At 34.2% G+C, this 13,678-nt stretch overlaps 1 protein-coding gene across 2 annotated transcripts in view; it reads right to left on the bottom strand.

The window, feature by feature from the left end:
- ITGA4 (integrin subunit alpha 4) overlaps window positions 1-13,678 on the bottom strand; it is a 42,367-nt gene that overhangs the window by 3,899 nt on the left and 24,790 nt on the right. For both annotated transcript variants that reach the window (XM_062579009.1, XM_062579010.1), the window contains exons 16-25: window positions 11,111-11,260; window positions 9,730-9,806; window positions 6,721-6,871; window positions 5,847-5,945; window positions 5,342-5,421; window positions 4,893-4,979; window positions 3,471-3,561; window positions 2,885-2,992; window positions 2,034-2,153; window positions 494-613 (exon numbers count right to left, since the gene is read on the bottom strand). In XM_062579009.1, coding sequence (XP_062434993.1) covers window positions 494-613; window positions 2,034-2,153; window positions 2,885-2,992; window positions 3,471-3,561; window positions 4,893-4,979; window positions 5,342-5,421; window positions 5,847-5,945; window positions 6,721-6,871; window positions 9,730-9,806; window positions 11,111-11,260 — 1,083 coding nt within the window. The remainder of the gene's footprint in view (window positions 1-493; window positions 614-2,033; window positions 2,154-2,884; window positions 2,993-3,470; window positions 3,562-4,892; window positions 4,980-5,341; window positions 5,422-5,846; window positions 5,946-6,720; window positions 6,872-9,729; window positions 9,807-11,110; window positions 11,261-13,678) is intronic.

Here is a 13,678-nt window from a genome sequence, read left to right as displayed (position 1 = left end):
TAGATTATTCAGAATAAACTTAACACTTCAAACAATTTACAGTACGCAAGGCCGGGAGATACTGCCTTTATAATACGTATCATGAAGGGATAGACCAGTGTTTCTTCTGTTCAAGAATCCTTCCTCTTCATCAGATGAAAAATAAACTCTGATACATACTCTCAACTATTTTTCACTAGTTGTTCAGTTTCTCATATGCTGATCATGGCCTCATTTGCAATTACTGTGTTGTACTACACAACCCAGCCAGAACAGGCAAAGCAATGCATGCTACAATGTAAAATGATAATATGAAATACATCTTTTCTGGTGACTGACATTTTCACAAATTGTCTTGAAACTCAGCATTTAAAATGTAACAAAACACATAACACTTAGCAGATTTCTTGTTAAACTACGATTAATCCAACTAATGTTAATATCTGTAATAGTCTGTGCATATCATTTCTAGATATGCCTGAAATTGTCCACTTGAGAATTAAAAATGCATTACCATTTCTAAAAGTGAAGGAGTAGCCTCCAGATGCAACTGAACAGTTGCTTCTTTTCCACTTTCCATGTTTCCAAGCTTGCAGTGTATTTGTAAACAAAGACTGTCATTTTTCATGCAGTACTGTAGAGGGGGGGAAAGAATAAAACTCAACTTCATAAACCTTTTCTTGTCAATAACTAGAGACATTTAGGAACTGAGTAAAATGAAAAACCATGTTTGTGCTTGACAAGTCAGGATGTAGTTCCTTGTACTGTTCCTTTAGATGTGCTTTAGCATAAAGGAACAGTACAAGGAACTATCTAACCACTATACAAGACAACAGGTTATATTTCTAAAAAAAACTAAATTGTTTTTAGACTAAGAAAAGTAACAATTGTGATAACTTGGTTGTAAGTATGGTAGTTTTTACACTATTAATTCAAATTAGCTTATTTATCAGGAGTTTTGTCAGGAGCAATTATATGATACCCAGTATAAACACTCTACCCAGTATAATTGATGGGTCCTTAACTACTGCAGTGTGAGAGGGCACTATAGGTTGACAGTGCCATTTCACAGAGCTTTGAAGAAAAAATAAGTTAGCTTGTATTGCAAGACTGCAGTGCCCAAGTTCTGACTTGGAAGAAATACATCTAATATTCTAGTACATAGTCTCTCTCTCTAGCACCAGTGGATGTTTCTATAACTTGCTTGCTTAAGAGCCAAAAATTAAAATAGTTGAAAAAACGGTTTCTTTTACAATGAAAGTATTAAAATTGTAGTTTGTTTAAATGCATTCTAGTCCATAGAGATTTTTACTAGAATAAATCCTAGAAAATATAACACTAGAATAGCAATTCTGATTCAGACTGCTTTGTCCAGTATCTGATCTCCAGCAGGGTCTGTAAGCAGATACTGAGGGATGAATAAAGAACAGGCCAGGTATGTATGATATTCTCCTAGATTGCCACGTATTTTCATCAGGAACTTCCTGAGTCAAGAATAATTTCAATATGTTCAGTAATTCTTCTTGATTTTTACTCCTGCTAACTTGTCTACTCTCTATTGCAATTTACTTATTTTTAGCAGTCACAATATCTGTCACTAGAAATTAGTTCTTTTGCTTTTCTTGAACCTAGTTCCTATTAGTTACATTTGATGGCAGTTCTTTGATATGGAAAAGGCAGTAAATATTTGAACTGTATGCTACCTATAATTGAAGTTAATATTGTTTCTTCCCACATAAATCATTTTCAATTTGTTATTGAATTTTATCTGCCATTCTATTGCCCACTCATCTAGCTACATAATTTTTCTGCAGTCTTGCTAAGTGAGTGTCATTGACTTCAGTGTCATTGCATCATTAATCAACTTTTTCATCTCAGTTGTTACCTCTTTTTCTTGGTCACTTACTTATGACTATACGGAACATCGCAGGTCCAGCATAAATCTTTGGAAGACTGCTCTAGTGACCTCATTACATAGAATACACCACTGGCTTAAAGCTCGTTCGCACTGAGTAATCGCTCATTTCCCACTGCTGCCAAAAGACAGACCTTACCATTTGTCTCTTATCAGGTTTTGAAAAGAAAGTGACAAGATCCTTTAATATGTTTTCACTTTTCTCTGCTGCGTTACAATTTCTAGGATATTTAATATAGGAACACTGTCCAACAGTTGTCTGGAAATAAGAACAACAAAGTCAGCGCTTGATTTTTGAACATCAGATAGTGATTACAGACACATTTCTGAAAAGCAAGATGCTCAAAAGGAATGTTAACTTGTACTCCCAAAATTCTAAAATACAGGGGGCTGAAGATGACCCTTCCTGCCTACTCTACCTCATCATAGCCAAATTTAACTTTTATACTTCCCTGTTGCACCTAATTACAGAGAACAATTTGGGAAGGAGATACAATAAGCCAGAGAGAGACTAGAGGTAATTTGCGTTTGATTCATAGACTGCAGGCCCTATTTTAGTTGATTCTTACGAATATTAAAAGCCCTATAAAGGAAGGGCTGTGTATTACATGTTTTGCACAACCACAAGTGTTCTGTTTTGTGTGAGATAATTACGCTTGATGGACTAGAGTCTTTAAAATATTGTAAAAGGCTACACAATACAGAAGTTTTCTGATTCTTTTTTAAATGCACTGTATTCTACTATTTACAAAGTGTTCCATGCTTCAGCAGGAAAGATCTAACATGCACAATACACAGATTCATGCCTAGGATCAAGCTTTGCACAGATAGATTTATTGCATTCAATGGGACTCTGGTAAGAATCTGAAGTATTACACAGGTTTGAAAGAAATGGAAAATTGAATACATATGTAACATGTACCCCTGCTATGCTCTGCTTTTCTTCATGTAATTCATATAGTTAAAAAAAATGAAATAACGTGTGCTTACCTTGATATCCAGCAAGTTGAATAATTTGAAGTTTTTGGGAGGAAAGGCATTCGGTACCATGACCTCCAAGTTTATATTTGGAGCCATGCTTGGTCCTGCACTGATAACCTTGTAAGGAAGAGTGTTACATGTTTGGAGCTTTAGTTCATGGTAGCTGTTCAATTAACAAATCCATGTACAGAAAGTATAAATACAAAAATTTCACAGCTTTGGGTAGCACATACTGTTATGTTGCCATAGTTCAAGTTTATGAGTAATTTCCAGTTCTATATGATATTCATATGATAATTCCTTCAAAAGTATTTCTTGATTGGGAAGAGTGGCAAGTGAGAACTGCTTTACCACATTCAATCCTGCTTGCATAAGTATTTTTTTTCTCTGACTATTCAGTGGAATAGTGTTCAGGACAAGGAAGTGTTCAAAGAGGGATTTAACACCCCCTTCCTATTACTACTAAGTGGGAATTGGTCACTCTGTACCTTTAGAAATTTCCCTTACTGAGCATACACAGTCTTTAGAGACACTAGAAATCTAAGCCTTCATATTCAAAAAATGCATAACAGATTTTACAAAGTAAAGCTCTTACATGGAAAGTGAAGTTGATGTTCTCTTTCATGCAAGTAACTGGTGAATCTTTCTCATTCGTTCCATAAACAAATGAAGCTGGTGTTACAAATCTACAACAGTTTAGAAACTGTTAATTAATAGAAATACTATATATCATTAGTATAGCATTCTTGTCCATATCAACTGCAGTAATATTGATCCTAAGAGAAAAAATGCCTGGATTTGCATTTAAGTAAATGCAGGGACATTGAATAGAAGTGCTCTACCTTTGTACCCTTTCCTCTTAAAAAGGCAAAAGAATTGGAAAAGTCAGAATCCCTTTCACCAAGAAACTATGCTCCATGAATGCCCCACAGCAAACTAGAATATAGTCAATGGTAAGCAAGGAATCTGAGTATTAAGGGGACACAACATCATGATCTAGTTTTACAGTGGAAAGGCTTCTGTGGAGCAAAGTGAGTACCATGATAAGAAACGGTTGCTCATCTCTTCTATCTCCAGCTGAGGTATCTTTTGTTTCCTTAGTAGTCGAATTTCAGTCCTCTCCATCTCCAACTTAAGTTTTCAAGATTCATTTGCTTTTTCAAGAACTTAGACTGTTTGTTCAAGATGATTTTAAGAAAGCAAGCCATCAACAGGAAGTTGCTATAAAAGTCTGATATATCTTTAAGTTTTGTTCTTGAAACATTTAATTGGACAGCCAAATACAGCTGCAAAACTCACTGTGCTAGAAGTAATAACTCATGCCATCTGTTACTGGAATAACTGATAAAATAGCTATTTTGGTTCTTAGATTAGCATTCACTTATATTCAGTGTATAAGACTGTGCAGGTTTTCAAAATTCAGTCATAATGCGGTATGTGTGATTAAGTGTTCGGAGGGGTTTCTCACATAAGAAAGAGTCAGATTCTGGTATCAATGCTTCATTCAGAATATTGTTCAGATTTTTTTTTTTTTTTTTTTGTAAAAACCCTGACATAAAAATATCCGTCCTAGTCCTTTTTTAGTTTTGAAATAAACCTTAAGGAAAACTAGATGAAGTACTAATTTTGTACTCTTACTCAATACCTCTATCAAAAAAACGTCCAGTCTTTTGAAAGAATAATCAGGAGAGAGGTCCAAAGTACTGTACTATTGGTCTCACCTCACAGTAATAGGGGAAAAAAGTGTGTGCACGTGTGTGTATATATATGTACATATGTGTGTGTGTGTATACATATATATATATATGCGTGGACACACACATATATAGAATCGGTAAGGTTGGAAGGGACCTCTGGAGATATATATATATACAGCAGACCCTGGAACAGCTCTGCCATCTCATTCTCAGAATTTTCTGCTATCTGATGTTTCTACTTACAAACTTTAGGAATTTATACAATTAACAGGACAACAGTTCTATAGATGTGTATGTGTAGCCATAGCTGGCTGACTTACCCATGAGCATTTAATTCAATCTCATATTTTAGAGGTACAGCTAAAGTTAGTGTGTTATCCAGCAAAGTGTTCACATCTTCATTTTTACTATTAAAAAAGAGAGAAAAATGAGTTTAGAATAGTGTCATATGCTATACACACACACATATATATATTACATACATATTTCTATGAACAAACATTAAAGATATATCTTCCAGATTATTAAAACAAAAGCATTTAATTGGTAACATTACAAAAGAACATTTTATAGTGGCAGAAATCTGTTCACTATTTAAATAGCTATTATCTGGGTTTTTTATTTTGTAATTTCCATTTCTCTATAGGTTTGGCAATAGATGTCATTTCTTGCACTTATGTTTTACTAAATCTTTCCAGAGTTCCCTATTCTGTTTTCCAAAGCTAGAAGTATGTTTCATTCAATAGAGAAATTTTTAATCAAAGTTTACCAGGTAGCATTAATGATGATGTTAAGGTCATCTTCTGCTCTAGTAAATGAGCTTGCATCCAAGAGGAAAGTAAAATCCAGCTGTGGAACAAATGAAACTTTTTTTACATCAAATGATAATGTATTCTAACAGTTTTAATGAAAATGTTTTATTAAGATCATTTATAATTTCCTTAGTTCCAAAGTCTTTTAGAAAGACTTCTACTATCTTTCTATTTGACCTCCCACATTTGTTCATCGTTTTAGTCAACTTAATTGTCTAGAAAGCCAAGTGCAATCAACTGATGCAATGCAATTTCTTAATGAACTATTCCAGAGAATGTTTAAGCAACTAACTTTAAAAGGAGCAGAGAGCTTCAGATACTAGCGTGATAAAAGATGATATTTATTTTTCAAACAGGTTTTCTCTCCCTCATTCTCAACTAGTGTTCTTCCCCCCTCCCCCCAAAAAATCTACTAAAATATTTAGAACATTTTGAAAGCTAGGAACCTCATGCATAGTTTACCTTTGATTTTTGATCTACATATAAATAGCCAATGCTGCACTCAAGTTTCACTGCATGAATTTCTTTATCCAATACATCACAATGTATCTGTTTTTCTTCCTAAAATAAAGGACAAATTATTAATGATTCAAAATTATTTTTCAGACATTAAGATTTAAGACATTTAAAGACATTTTCAAATATGCATACAATAAAACTAGGTGTGCTGAACTAGGTGTTTGTTATTTTACTGATGCAAATATATTTACTTCTAGTCATGACTACTCTAACAGATCCTTATACTGATTAATTTAAAGTATTACTTCACATTCTATTTGCTAATAATGAAGCTGAGATGTATGCATCAGGCCCACTCAAGTTTAAAACTGACCACTGAAGGGAGTTGGGCGTGGTGGGAGAAGTGTAGGGAATTCTACGCAAATACCTAAGAAATCAGTTATCCTAAAAAGGTGGAAAGAGAGAACAATTTGATTTGTGACTTCTTCATAAGACTACACAGCCTTCAGAATCTGTGAAAAAGATCAGCGTCAACAAGATCTTTTTGATTACTGATAATGGGACCACGTGAGACAAAAAATAGCAGTAACATCCTGAAGTCTTAGAAACCACCTCTTTTTGTTCAGTTGTTACCATCATATCTTATTACTAGAATTATTTAAAAGTTACCTAAATTGGTCAAATTGCATCTATTCTGCGGTTCAGGCAGCTAGAGGTCTAAGAACTTCAAAACTTTAGTTTTCAGGTTTTTTGGATGTTCTAATTGTCAATATCGAAAGGAACTGAACAACATAGAATCCATATTTTGCAATATCAAAAGATCACTATTTCAGAGTTTTTTTTTTGTTTGTTTTTTTTTTGTTTTTTTTGTTCTTACCAGTTCTGAAACTCTGATGAAATAAAGCCCTTTAGGGATTTGAAGGTGGAGGACAGTTTCATATGCATCATCTCCAATATTGAGCAGAGAAACATTCAACAAAAATGTTTTCGTACTTCCAACTACAAGGTACATTTTCTTATCATTAGGCCTATAAAAATAATGATCAGAATATAATTGAAAGAAAATGTGAAGAACACCACAATGTGAAAAACAATATAGAGCTTACATTCAGAAAAATAACATCCACCGCTCCTTTAGTTAACTTCATTTTGCTCTAGTATCTGAAAAAAGCTCAGCCGGAGATTATAATCATTCCTGAAGGCATTACAACAGTTAGATGATGGTCAGCTTGTACCTTTTGTGTATTGTGATATCGTACCTTTTAAGCCCTAAGGCTATTAATAATGTGAGAGCAGGAAGGGTGCTATCAAGCCAATCGGGTTCTGCCTTTTATAAGTTCCTTCGTTTACAGAAGACAGTAGCAATGTGCTACTGCTACAGTATTTTCAGGTATTTTCAAAATACCTGAAGTATTTTCAAATAATATTTTCAAAATTCAATCCTTAGAGAGAGGTACCATGAAGCCTCTGCCCCCCAATTTCAGTACTTAGATGTGTTAAAGAGTACTATGTCTCAGATGATTTACAGTTCTGACCCAATATATTACATGAACATGGATATGCACTTTATATAAAAAATGAGATAGTAATTTAAGTTCTTTCATATTATTATTATTTCATCTCTCTGGTCACTGTCCTCAGCTCTTTAGTCAAGGTATAGGACTGAGCTAATATGGAACAGGTCACAAGGAGGGTAAATGAAAATGTCTGTCCTAGGTTCTATGTAATGTTCTGTAATCATGTTACAAGTAGAGATAGCCTATGAGGGTCTAAAAGTAAACTTCACCTTGACATTAAAGTTTAATTAAGACTTGTAGAAAGCCTGCCTAGAAATAGACATTTATCAGATATTCTGGCTTGAAACCAAAGCATTAGTCACTGAACACTTTTGGGAAAGGAGCTGGCACTTAGACAAGTAACAGAAGGTAAAAGCACTGCATAAGCAGATAGGTTCCAAGACAAAAGCAAATTAAAGCAAAACACAATGTTAACATTTCAGTAGCTTGACCTTAGTTTAGTTTAGCTTAAATTTTAAAGCTGTTTTACTCCAGTTGTCTATTTACCATTCACCTTTCATTTATACGTTACCATTGAATTTGTTAACACAACACTGTCACAAAGATGCCCACCAGTTTAACACACAGCTGCACAACAGCACCAGGTACGCATCTGGGACTACAACAAAACTTAACTGCAGCATTTCCCTGGTAATCATAGTTCATTCAAAAATGCATGATGTGGACTAGAAAATTACAGAGCAGGCCAGAATCCAAGGAATTTAAAGAAAGCATGAAAGTCTATACATGAAGACTCATAACTTTGTAACTGAGGCATTACAGTGCCCCTACTTGCTTTCATTCTTTTCAAATTAAAACTGTTTGCTTTCCTGTTCCTGGATAATGGATGCACACTTCACACTTCGTTGAGATATTTAGCCTATTTATTTATACTTAAAAGCTGCAACTGTTTTCCAGCACCTAATGCCAAACAAGTATGTTGCGATCTTTTTTCCTTTCTTAGAGCTTTAAAGTACTTAAATGGATTGCTAATATCACAGATGAAAATGCTGCAAATTTTTTCCCTGAAAAGCTCAAAATTATTAAAATGAAATAGTCTTAAAGCCTCAGGAAAAGGAAGGGCTTAGGACTTATGCTATAGGCCTTATACTGGGAGCAACAAGGATGAAATTGTTAGTGCTCAGAATCACACTGGTGTGATTAATCAGTATTACATGATTGTCATTATCTTTGTGTGTCATTCTGGGTTATTCTAAGACATAAACTTAGTATTTTGATTAAAACAGAATCAACTTTAAGAGTGATAAATTACACAAGAAAGCCCAGGTCACACGCAAAATACGTAACGAGCTCTAAATTCACAAGTACTACTCTGGTTTTGCACACCATCCTTCCTGCTTCTAAGCATAGTTTTGAATAAATAAAAAGTTGGGATGATAAAATATTAAAATCAAATAATTAAAAATTATCTTGAGTAGAAATAATGATACATAGTTTAAAACTTTAGAAAGATCATATTAAGTATATCTCACAGGGAACCATTTAGAATAGTATAGTTTACTACAGAAACTATATCGTTTACTATAGTACAGGTTCTGCAAGACTCTAATCTGAATTATACTTAAATACTTTGACAGCATTAATGATCTTGCATGATACTATAATTTAAACAAAGATAAATAATTGGAAGGAACAGGAAAAATTGAAACATACTGAAAAGAATCTAAAAAAAATAAGGATGTAAATGGAAAAATGCAAACAAAATCAGTTTTGGAAAATGCAAGCTAGTTCACGTAAGGAAAAACCCCACAAAATACCCAGCCATCTGTGGTTTCAAATAGCAATATAAAACTGAAGATATAATATTCTTAAGTAATTAAGGAAAAAAATGAAATATTTTATAATTGAAATACTAAATATAACAATCTTTTAGTACAAAGCTGAAGTATCTTCCTTTGTACAGCACAAGTACACAGTATCTTCATGAGAGTAGCAGAAGTAATTGATAGTTTGTCAATTTAACAGTAGTTATGCAGTCTACCTATTGAATGCACATTGACCTCTCTATCTTAGCAAATTTATGTATGAAAGGTAGTACTACAAGTTCACCTTTTGGTCAAGCAGATGTGCTTTATAGGCTGTAAAATCTTCTGATTAGCAAGAATAGTTGAATTATATATATTTCTACTACATTTCCTGGAAGATTTATAATTTAGAAATACTCTTCAACATTATTCCTTGTATTTTTCCGGGGAGTCCATAGTATACTTTTATGAGTTAGTTTTCTTTATGTACAAAAAATTAAGAAGCAATTTAGATAAAAATCTTATTGAGCCTCTTTCTGCAAATGAAAGCTACATTATACTTACTTTGGAAAAGCAACTTTTCCAGAAACTCTCAAGTCAGCAGAACAATTTTCTTGTGAGCAAAGCCTTGCAAAAACGAACTATAAAAGACCAAAAAAAAAGCATTTTAGTATACTCAGCATACTGAGGAAAAATATTTCCATTAAAAAAAAAAATCTGTCACCTTGTTACCTAGTATCTGTAATTCACTAATAGTCCTTGCTCACAAAAACAACTCTTTCAGGCTCCGATTTGCCATTTTTGGAACACATTCTGTGCATCCGGTATAACAACATTCTATACCAGTGCTCAGTCTCTCGCGTTAAACCAGTGGCTTGGCATTAGCCAACTTTAAATGTAGTACATAAAAAGAGCAGAGCACTTCAGTGGATCCAAAACAGAGGTCTCTGCAATTTCCCCTATGATATGGAATAGTAAGTCTTGCAAGAGAGTTTTATTACACAAACTTTACTTATCGTATTGTAGATTTGATGAGCCTAGAGATACCATGGGTTGGTTGTATCAGTGCCTTGGTTATCAGTATTCCACAGAGCACAGTTATGTCCCTATATTCCACAAGAGTCTGTCTCTCTCTCAGACTGTGTGGTTCCTAAAACAAAATATTGGATGAAGACCAAAGGGAAAAAAATGCCATTTAAAAGGAGCTTTCAGATAGCTCAAAGTTCCGTTTGTCAACTATATCTGAATTATGTGAAGCTTACTGGTTGTGAGAAGTCATAATATTTGTATGACCATCTGGTCTTTAAAAGTTCAGAGCATTCTGTCTTTTGCTTACGTCAGAGTAAAAGTCTCTTAAGTTTGAGGGGGAAAAATGTCAATTTCATATTCATTTAAGGATACAGAATACACTGTTCCCCTCTGAGTGTTTTTGAAAAGCTGGAGTACCATCAAAATTAATATTTCAGTAACATTATTGAAATAGTTTAATACAAACACGATTTGGATATTTAACACAAAATTCATTTTAAAGGTCAATTTTATACTGGAAAGTGACTCATCCTGTGTAGCTGAAGTTATAAAACAAATTCCAGAAATATATTTTAAAGGATGAATTGCATACCTGTGTGCTCTGAGGTACAAATATATATAAAATTTGCATACTTTGCATATTTTTTATATATATATATACACACACACACACATATACATGTATATATTTACACACATTTTTATTTATATCTGATGTTATGTATTCTTGAAAGTTCTCTGCACACATCTCTTTTTTTAATCATAATATAAATTAGATACAGGCTCTACAAACAAAATTAATCAAAATTAAGCATTTCACATCTTTCACATGCTATTACTATGTGAAGTTTCTCTTATCTGAAGACTAAAATGTGAATATTTGTTTATTGCATTTGAAAAAAAATCATACACTAACCTTGCTTTTTATAATATCTTTTTCTTTTCTCCTTTGAAGAACTGGTTGAAGTGGTAAAAATTCTTCATTGCTTCTTTTCTGTAGAATATGATGCCCCAGATGATAACTTGCTTCAACATGTATAGGAGTCAAGATATCCCTTACATCTTTCTATGAAAATTGGAAACCTAATGAGTTAATCATATAAGACAAACATGTATGCATATGTTTTAAAGATAAAAATCCCTATAACTAACCTGAAGAGAAACACTTATTTATTACATGTAAAATAATTTCCTCAGCCATACTGCTCGTGTAGTTTTCCAGCCATCTTAGTCACTTAAAAAAGTAATCAGAAATATAGAAACGCGTAATACATTCAATGACAGCACCAGGCATTTCAGAACTGAAGATGTTTGACTGAACAGCAACCTATCTTACTTTACTCAACAATACTGCTTTACATACCTATGGAATGCTGTACTGCTCAATTACAAAAATAGGCAAAAATTCCAGACAAAAAGAATGGATATTTATGTATGAAGTCAAGAGGAGTTTTCCCACATTACCACTACATTAGTTCATGACTGTATTTTATTTTTCTGCCTTTATATTTCCTACTTCATATTAAGATGATTAAACTCCTCAATAAATGACCATTTCAACCTGAAACCTTGACTGTGTAGAAATGTTGCAAATCAGAGCCCAAATTATCCACTTGTGAAAACAGAACAGCTTGAAGCACAGAGTACTACAATAGCAAACCTGATTAAATTATTCCCTAAGTGTATGAGATAGACAGCCACTGATTGTCCCTCCACATGGCCACTACTTTAATTCTTATCTACAAGCTTGCTTTGACCAAATCGCATGTTATCTAATTCATAATAATTTTCCACAAGGTCTTCTCTGCATCTGCTTTATATTACTTTCATTACACTAATTAGCCGTTAATTACTCTTTACGCAAAAAATGTAAAATGTACATGATCTCTTGCAAGGATTGTACTTGACAGACATTCACACTTACTTAACTTAGCAGCTTCATACAAGTGCAGAAGCCTCAGTGAGGGGAAGGAGAGTTACATAATGCTACAATGAGGAATTTGAAAGAAAACTGAGTTACACTGAGGAAAAATTCTAATGACAGACTACAGGAATGATAAGCCACATCATGTTCTTCCTCCTACACAAATACTTGCTGACGCTGGTAAAGCAAGCTGTACAAGGTCAGCTGTCAGTCAGATCTCTCTCAGCACACAAAACTCTAAGTGGACAATTTGCCACTGCTGCTTTAAGTAACATTCACTTAGGTACAGCTACCAGTTGAGATGCATCTGGGCAATCTTCCAGTAGATAGCAGAGGCTTTCCTTTCTACCCTGAAACTTTATCTTGAAGAACTGGTTTTTAATGATGTCATAAACAAAACATAGCAAAAGGAGAGAAGAAGAAAAATACATGGGAGTCTTTTTCTGTGCAGGTTTTATGTAGTTGTAGAATATTAAGTCTGTTTTCCAGCTTCTGCCAACTGCACCAGTCACCCTGACAGATGCTGGTTTGCTACTTTAAAGAAAAGGCTAGACAAACTAGTCCATTATTTTATTACCCTTCCCCCCTCAAATATTCCTTGTCCTTAATATTTCTTTAAAGAATTCTTTTTCCCTTTAATAAGGTCTTACAGTAGCTTAATCTAGTACTTCTGAGTTTACCATAACGTGGTTCCTCCATGTCCTCTGTTTTTATTGTTTCACCATATATTAGGATTTCAAGTTCTTCCTGTTTATCCTCCATTTGTTTTGTTGGTCTAGGATGTTTGGCAGATAGATTCATTTTATTTTTTTCTAGTCCAACCAACGGCCTTATAAATGTTCTAAGCCTTGTTCAGACTGTGATTGTTTCTCCTTTCAAGATAGATCCCTCATTCACACTTCAGAGGCATTAATCAAAACAGAAGTATCATTTCCTCTAGGCCAACAGTGACCTTGAGACTACTGGGGGTTATAATCTTACCGACTAGATTCTTATTAACTTGGAAACAAGTCAGTACCATCCTTAGTCTCAAGGGACTGCTGCTGTTGGTTGGATCCTCTGCTTTTGAGGATATCAATGGCCAACTTCCTCCTGCAGCAAAGCTAGTATGTCTGTTGCTGGTGTTGGTACAGGCCTCCCTATCTAGCTGGCATCTTATCTTGCAGGTTTCCAACAGCATCCTGCTGAATACACATTTCCTCTGCAACGCTTCTATCTCTGTAGCTTCTCTTCCTAAGCAATTCTACCAGCAGGTTCCATATGCAACAAGAGTTTTTTCTACATCTTCGCCTTCAAAAATAGAGAACTGAAACTACATTCACTACAAATGCAGTCTAGGATTCAGGTTGAGATGTCCAGGAGAAGGGTATGTATCTGTACAGCCTTTATTCGTAAGAGAGGGAGAGTAGAGATCATTTATTGGCACAGTGCACATTCTTCATCAGAACTGTTCAGCTCTAAATACATTATCCACTTTTCCACATCTGATTCTCTAACCAAGTATTTCCCTACATGAGTGCTGCCTCCCTCGCAGGGAGAAACTGAAGAATTCCAAACAGG

Source organism: Rhea pennata, chromosome 6, assembly GCF_028389875.1.
Source record: "Rhea pennata isolate bPtePen1 chromosome 6, bPtePen1.pri, whole genome shotgun sequence".
Taxonomy (NCBI): Eukaryota; Metazoa; Chordata; class Aves; order Rheiformes; family Rheidae; genus Rhea; species Rhea pennata.
This window is presented reverse-complemented; position numbering and strand designations above follow the sequence as displayed.